Source organism: Anolis sagrei, chromosome 1 (genome assembly GCF_037176765.1).
Source record: "Anolis sagrei isolate rAnoSag1 chromosome 1, rAnoSag1.mat, whole genome shotgun sequence".
Classification (NCBI taxonomy): Eukaryota; Metazoa; Chordata; class Lepidosauria; order Squamata; family Dactyloidae; genus Anolis; species Anolis sagrei.
Genome location: NC_090021.1, coordinates 230,425,499 through 230,433,408, shown reverse-complemented (window position 1 = coordinate 230,433,408; position 7,910 = coordinate 230,425,499). Strand labels below are relative to the sequence as shown.

Here is a 7,910-nt window from a genome sequence, read left to right as displayed (position 1 = left end):
CATGCTGCATGTCAGTAGAGGGTGTAAGAGCTTTTGGGTCACCACTAAGAAGATTCTTCACTTGTGCACACCATCCTAACCCTTGATTATAGGTGTCATATTTAAAGGCACGGGGACTATCGATGTACACAGCAGAAACTGTCAGGGAAAACAGTGAGTGCCAAGGGAATACATTCAAACTAGGTGGCAAGTGCTTTAAAATGACAAGGAAATTAGGATGAACCTGATAAATATGTGGTGCTTGGAGGTTACTTTCTGAGACTTCAGCTCTCGGTACTCCTGTTCAGAATGGTCAGTAGGTTTCCCAAACTCTACAAGGATGATACAAAACGCCCCAACATTGTGTCTTGTTTTATGTTCACCCAAGTACTGACAGTTTTTCCCATTGCATCTGCCTTGCCTCTCCCTATTGATTATAAATATATACCAGAAACAGGATATGGGTTCCTGATCCTTGCTTTATTGGATCATTTGTGTATATTAAAGCAATTTCTGATGGTAGACACCCAGCGCCCGATTTCATGAGCTTTGATGAAAAAACTTGCACCAACACTGGGAACATTTTGAACAGGAATCAGAGGCATCTGGATTAGTGACTGAAGAGTGACTGCTTACATATGAAGTGGGGCAGTTCTTTCCATTCTGAGTTGGATTGTTGATATAGGGAAGAAAATTCTTCTTTTGATATATCTGGTTAATTTTATTCCAGGTCTGGATATTTGCCCACTGGTTTCCAGGCAAGGGCTGTTGGGGCCCACATGACCGCCTTTTACCTAGCAGAGGTGTTTGCCCACCAGGAAATTCCACTGTCTCCCCAAACAGGAAGCGTGCCGCATTTTCTGCTGGGCCAAACCAGACGGTTGCTGGGACTTTCCATGTATAAGCTGGTACATTGCTCTCACTGGCAGATTCTTTGCATTGAAGCAGGGTGGCTTTGTTACCTCTCCCATTATGTAATTCACTTTTTTCGATATGTGTTATGCCGCTCCTAAGGTGCAGCTCCCTCTTCTGGGTGTTTGCATTGCTCCTCAAAGGATACAGCTGATTTATTTGGATTTTTATCTTGCCCCTCTCTGTTTGGAGCTGTCCCTTGTGGACATTCACCATACTCTTCCCAACACGCAACTTGTTTCTCTCAGCTTGCAGTTCCCTCTTTTGGAGACATCTTGTCTTTCCCAGTTTTGGTTCACTCTTTGTTGATTGTAACTCTGCCTTCTCACTTGGGGTCCTCTTTGCTTTGGATGGTGAAGCAGTTTTCTTCCTAGCGTGTCTCAGGCATGGGCTGCCAGTGCCTGAATTTGGTTTGTTAGATTGTTCTTTCTGCACAGTTTGCTGCTCTGTTTCTGTGTTAGATTCACTTTCTGGATAAGATCTGCTCTTTTTTGATCTAGACTTCTTGGTCTGCATTTCACATTTTTCAGTGGGATCATCGGCCATTTCTTTCTCAACTTTCTTCTTGGAACGCATCTCAGAATTCCTATTTCTTTGTTTTTTCTTCCCAGTATGGCTCTTCCTCTCCTCACAATGTGAATCAGTTTTTAATTTAGGGAGGTTTGTCTTCCCAGTATGAGTCTCCCAGTTTTCGTCCTGTGAGCTGATCTTTTCTGCATGGGCCCCATTCTTCTCAATTTGGGCCTTTCTCTTGCAGTTGCAAACCTCCTTGTTCTCAGGATGGGGTTCTTTGCTGGACTTTCTGTTCCTGGTAAGTTGCTCATTTTTCACAGCAGGTGGGTTTTTCTCCCTGCTCTGTAGTCTGTTTTTCCTGTCCCGGCGCCTTTTGTGCTTCACAACTGGGAAATCTTTTTTCCCATGACTCAATTTGTTTTCTTTTTCCTGATAGGTTCTGTTGGGCTTGACGCACACACTCACAGGAAGGGACTTATTTGGCTTGGGACTTAAGTTGGCCCAAAAATCAGACTTGGTAAGCAAACTGGACTCTGAATCCGACTTGATAGGTCCAGAATTGGACTCTGAACTTGATTCATTGGATGCATCTTCACATTCAGGGCTGAAATTATCCTCTGAATGCGATGACTCAATATCAGATTCAAACAATGAGTCGTCATATTCAGAACAGGAGTTTTTGGAGTTCCTTGGAGTGCATTTGCCATCTTCTTGAGAATTCAGTTGGTCTGGTTTGGTTTGGGATTCCTCCACTTTTGTCTTTTCCTTGTGGTTTTCATGAGCAGATGACACACCTGTAGGAAACCAGAATTTTAGTTTATTTAAAGAATAATTCAAATTGAGATACTGAACAATGATAAACCCCACATCTCAGCCCAACAACCCCACTTCTCAGTCCTAGTTCACCAGATAGTTATCTCACATTAATTTTGTTGCCCCTGGCTGGTCAATGGCTGACTTGAGATCCAATGCAAATCAGCCAACCCATATACAACCTGAGTGGGATTGAGACAAAGCTGGATGAAGGCAGTTTATTTATCTATTTATTTATTTATTTATTTACAACATTTATATGCCACCCTTCTCACCTCAAAGGGGACTCAGAGCAATTTACAAGTAATATGTAAAAATACAATATATTATAACCATAGCACAATATTAGTATTATATATTACTATATTGTACTATACCATTATATTGCAATATTATTAATAATATTACATGTAATATGAAATATATAATTATAATATCGTATTAGTAGTAGTATTATTATATTGTATTACATTATAATATTATCAATGTTATATGTATGTATATTATATTTTATATTATATTATTAGCACAGTGCAGGAGTCAAGGTGGAACTATCTTCCTGGCCCCTCTCTTCATTCTGGTCCCAGAGCAGCAGTTAGTGCTCCTTTAGGTCAGAAGGCACATTAAGAAGATCATATAACTATTGCCAGCCTGCAACTCCTTAGTAACATGTGTTTAAAGGTGGTATGGGATGTAACATCATCTCAATTTTCCATTTCTTCATTTCTTCATGTGGTAGCCAATGGAGAGTGGAACAGTGACCAAGAGTACATGTACCACACCAACATCATATACAGACATGCCTCAATTAATAAAACCTCTAATAAAGAAGCTTCCTTTTACAAAACTTCTTTAATGGAAACCAAGCTTTGTTTTCTGCCTGGCTTGAAGGTGAGTTTGTTTGTTTGTTTTTTGCAGCATTGGCATTGGAGAGATGGTGAAAGGGGCCTGGACAAGGCAGGCTTTCAATATTGGGCTGTGGCAGCATGTCTCCTGTAAACAATGCAATAAATCTTATTCTGGGAAAGAATGGGATTCTAATCCTGGTGATAGTACTATAACTGTGTGACCACACATACAAAAAGCAAGTTGAACTGCTGCTACTAGAATTATGTATTTATTGAGCATGTATAGAGAGCAAAACAGAAAAAAAGGAGTAAAAGTGATTAGACTGCCTCACCAGCTATACTGGCATATTGAAAAAGCATAGATCTATACATTTGGGCTCCCAAATAAAAATCATAAGACAAGCGAAGGAAAGAAAAAAAAAACATTCTGGAATGTATTTTAGAAAAAACTTTCAAGTGGTCTCTAGTTTCAAAATATTTTTGTTTCCTTGTGGAAAGCTTACCTAAGTTGTTTGATTTCACATCTGTTAACATTAGTTTTGAATTAAAAATTTGCTGAACCACATTGTGCGCCTCCTTTTCTGGAGCGGGATATAGAAACCTATTGCTATTTCCATATTACCTCTATTTCTGGTACAAAAAAGCAAAGCTCAAGAACATATCTATTTCATTAACTGAGGTTTACCTGTATGTTAATTAATGAAAATTAAACATTTTCAGTATAGTATGAAGAGGAGCTGTATGACATTGGCAGTCACATCCTCATAATATATTGTTTGAGCTTCCACATCTTTCAATAAATTGAGAACAGGTTTATAGAAACATTTCTAACTCTGGTATTACATGATTTGCAGTCAACTTTTAGAAAACGGAATTGTTGTAATCACTCACCAGCTTCTTTCTCTTTGTCCTTGGAGGAAGACTCAAACATGTGCTTCTTCTCTGAAAGGCAGAAAATACTGTGCATTCTGATATTATCAAGCATATTATACTATATGTGTTTTGTGCCTTCATGGCAATCCCATGTATTTTACAGGGTTTTCTTAGGCAAAGAGTACTGGGAGGTAGTTCTGCTCATTCCTTCTTCTGAAATAAAATCTCTAAGGCTGGATCTACCCTGCCCTATATCCCAGGATCAGATTCCAGATTATCTGCTTTGAACTGGATTACATGAGTATACACTGCTGGATCATCTGGGATAAACAGATAATCTGGGATCAGATTCTGGGACATAGGGAAGTGTAGATCCAGCCTAAGACATTATACAGCTGTAAGTGAGATAGTAAAAAATCCTCTCCCCTGTTCCTAAACTAGTAGTAATTGTAGCATTAAAAATAACAATAAAAATAAAGCAACTAATAACATGTCTCCCTTTCCTGACTCCCAAATCAGTTGTTTCTGTATGTTTAAGTGTTGTTGCATCCTAAACTGATACTGTACTGCCGCTTTCTCACAACTCTGCAACTGTAGAAGAGGTCCCACAGTAATTCCCAAAAGTTTGGTAGAATTAAATGATGGGATATAAACAGCAGCAAGCATAGTGTGGATCAAAAGAAAAAGGAGATGTAGCCACATGTTTATTAAAATAAAAAGAAGCCCAACAGGTTTGGCTTTAAAAAGCCCAAGACATAAACTAATTGGCTTTCTTTACATTAATTAAACCAACAGCAGACATTTCTGGAATTACAAATATGCTTTCTCCATTAGCTAGACTGATATGCAACTTTTTAAACATCTAAATTCTTCTGGAGATTCTTGGGTCACCTTGTAAATCACAAGGAAAACAAGAGAAGCAAGGAAGTGAGAGAACAGCAGCAGAAGAGAGGAGACTGAGCCTTACCAAATGTCAACATTTTATATGCTTCCGTGATCTCCTTGGACTTCTCTTCAGCTTCCTTTTTGTTATCAGGGTTTTTGTCAGGATGCCATTTCTTTAGTTTTCTTCTGTATCTATCAGTTATGGGGAAAAGCCATAAATAATGATAAGGCATAGATAATTTCGGGAAAAGCCATAAATAATTTGGTTTTAATGTATTTATAATTGGGTTGTTGTAGGTTTTTCCGGGCTATATGGCCATGTTCTGGAGGCAATTTTTCTCCTGACGTTTCACCTCCAGAACATGGCCATATAGCCCGGAAAAACCTACAACAACCCAGTGATCCCGGCCATGAAAGCCTTCGACAGTATTTATAATTGTTTTAATGTATGCTAAATGTATATTATGCTTTGTTTTTATTGTTCAGCACTGAATGGTCCCTGTTGGTAGCCGTCCTAAGTCCCTCTTCGGAGGTGAAAAGGATGGGATAGAAATGTTCCTAATAAATAAATAATAAATAAATAAGAATGATTAAGATCACATTAGATCCTAGAAAGCTCACCCTCGGGGGGGGAAATGATATATGTTTTGTTCCAAATGAGGGGAACAATGTCATGTTTGGGGTCTAAGGTAAAGGTAAAGTTTTTCCCTGACATTAAGTCTAGCCATGTCCAACTCTGGGGGGGGGGGGGTGCTCATCTCCATTTTTGCGCCAAAGAGCCGGCGTTGTCCATAGATGCCTCCAAGATCATGTGGCCAGCATGACTGCATGGTGTACCGTCACCTTCCTCCTGAAACAGTACCTCAAATTTTCATGTTTTCGAACTGCTAGGTTGGCAGAAGCTGGGTCTAACGGGGGAGCTCACCCCGCTCCCCGGATTCGAACCGCCAACCTTTTGATCAGCAAGTTGAGCAGCTCAGTGGTTTATACCACTGCACCACCACGAGGCCTGTTATTTGGGACCTACTCTAATTGATTTTAAACCAGGACATGACTTTTTGTTGTTTTACAACAGAAAGTGATGTGCAGATCAACACCTGGGTTAGTTTCTATTTGAAAAACGGCCCTTGAACTCCATCCCAACCCCTTTTAAAAATCTGTTACGACTCCATCACATTGCCTTCTTACTCTGTCCTAGGATGCTTCCAGGACAGAGCCAGGATGGAGGCCGTCAGAGCTCTTCGCACGCCACAGGGCTACTTCCGGCAGGACTCCATCCCGGCTCCATCCTGGGAGCATCCTGAAACAGAGCCCAGAGAACATGGGAGGATTCCAATGATCTCATTACTTGGAACGGAGTGAGCACAGGGGGAAGCCGGTCAACAATGCTTTCTCCCGTGTGATGGGGAAAGTGGCAATGCGGCGCATGGAGCAACATTTTCCTCCTCTGCCCCACAGATTTTCCACGCTGCTTATTGAACCCCCTCACTGTTGCCCACGTTTGGGACCTCAATGTGATGAGGTCCTTAGTTTTAGTTGACAAGTGAGGGGGGTGTTATGGGTAGGGAACATGATGAGATAATTTTTGTATTTGATTCCTTTGTTTTGTTTGGTTTAGTGTCTCTTGCTACACCAGTGGTTCTCAAACTGTGGTTCCAAGGTGTTTTGGCCTATAACTCCCAGAAATCCCAGCCGGTTTACCAGCTGTTAGGATTTCTGGGAGTTGAAGACCAGAACATCTGGGGATCCACAGGTTGAGAACCACTGTACTACACTATTCTGGCCCATAAATCCACCTCAGGCTTTAAAAAAAACTTTACTCCAGGAGTCAATAACAAACCTATTCATGATATAATCCTACAAGATTCAACAAAAACAAAGGGAAAACTAATTTCAGGTTTTAAGACAGAGAATATTAGAATTCAGTATAGAACTGATGTAAGCGTCATATGCCTTTCCATTTCTTAAAGCCCAGATCAATACATGTTGTTGTCATGTGCCTTCAAGTGCTTCTGACTTATGGTGATCTTATCAGGGGGTTTTCTTAGCAGGGTTTGTTCATGTAAAGTGCAAAGAATCATAGAATCATAGAGTTGGAAGAAACCTTGTGGGCCATCCAGTCCAACCTCCTGCTAAGAAGCAGGAAAATCATGTTCAAAGCACCCCCAACAGATGGCCATCCAGCCTCTGTTTAAAAGCCTCCAAAGAAGGAGCCTCCACCACACTCTGGGGCAGAGAGTTCCACTGCTGAACAGCTCTCACAGTCAGGAAGTTCTTCCTAATGTTCAGGTGGAATCTCCTTTCCTGTAGATTGAAGCCATTGTTCCACATCCTAGTCTCTAGGACAGCAGAAAACAAGTTTGCTCCCTCTTTCCTATGACTTCCCCTCATATATTCATATATGGCTATCATGTCTCCTCTCAGTCTTCTCTTCTGAAGGCTAAACATGCCCAGGCTGTTTAAGCCGCTCCTCATAGGGCTTGTTCTCCAGACCCTTGATCATTTTAGTCATCCTCCCCTGGACACCTTCTAGCATGTCAATATCTCTCTTGAATTGTGTTGCCCAGAATTGGACACAATATTCCAGGTGTGGTCTAACCAATGCAGAATAGAGGGGTAGTATGACTTCCATGGATCTAGACACTATAATCCTGCCATCTGCCCAGCAAGGACACTGGTCTCCAGGTACGTTCAAATTCTGTCAGTTAGAGATATTCAATATTCCAAAGGCTAACTTACGCCTTTTTAATCTCATCATGAGTTGCACCATGAGGAACACCTAGGATCTCATAACAGTCCATCTCATCTTTCCTCCCTCTTGTAGAGACGGCTGAAGAGACATTGGGGTGCCTTGACAGACCCATGGAGGGTAGGAACAGGTAGATGCTGAAAACACCTGGGCCTATAGGATGGAAAAGCAAAGGCAATCAACCTAGTCCTGGGTATAATGGTTGCACCTTCATTACTCCATTAATCTACTCAAAGGCTAATACTATAAAGGCCTAAACTATAAAATTATCTTGGATTAGTAGGAGCCCTGGTGGTGCAGTGGGTTAAACCATTATGCTGGCAGGACTGCTGACGAAA

General features: G+C 41.0%; 1 protein-coding gene across 1 annotated transcript; it reads right to left on the bottom strand.

Moving 5' to 3' along the window:
* Positions 1-519: 519 nt before the first annotated feature.
* On the bottom strand, positions 520-7,687 carry LOC137096287 (dnaJ homolog subfamily C member 21-like). The gene is made up of 4 exons (XM_067465386.1): positions 7,563-7,687; positions 4,906-5,015; positions 3,957-4,007; positions 520-2,198 (listed from the first exon to the last, which is right to left on the bottom strand). The coding sequence occupies exons 1-4, from the start codon at positions 7,685-7,687 to the stop codon at positions 520-522; spliced, it is 1,965 nt and encodes a 654-aa protein (XP_067321487.1).
* Positions 7,688-7,910: the final 223 nt, after the last annotated feature.

What these genes read in the sequence shown, in the direction of transcription:
- LOC137096287 (XM_067465386.1), bottom strand. Translation starts at nt 7,687, where the DNA reads ATGGGTCTGTCAAGGCACCCCAATGTCTCTTCAGCCGTCTCTACAAGA. An exon ending in CATGATGAGATTAAAAAGGC is followed by an intron (nt 5,016 to 7,562) that starts GTAAGTTAGCCT and finishes CATAACTGATAG; the next exon opens with ATACAGAAGAAAACTAAAGA. An exon ending in GGACAAAGAGAAAGAAGCTG is followed by an intron (nt 2,199 to 3,956) that starts GTGAGTGATTAC and finishes GGTTTCCTACAG; the next exon opens with GTGTGTCATCTGCTCATGAA.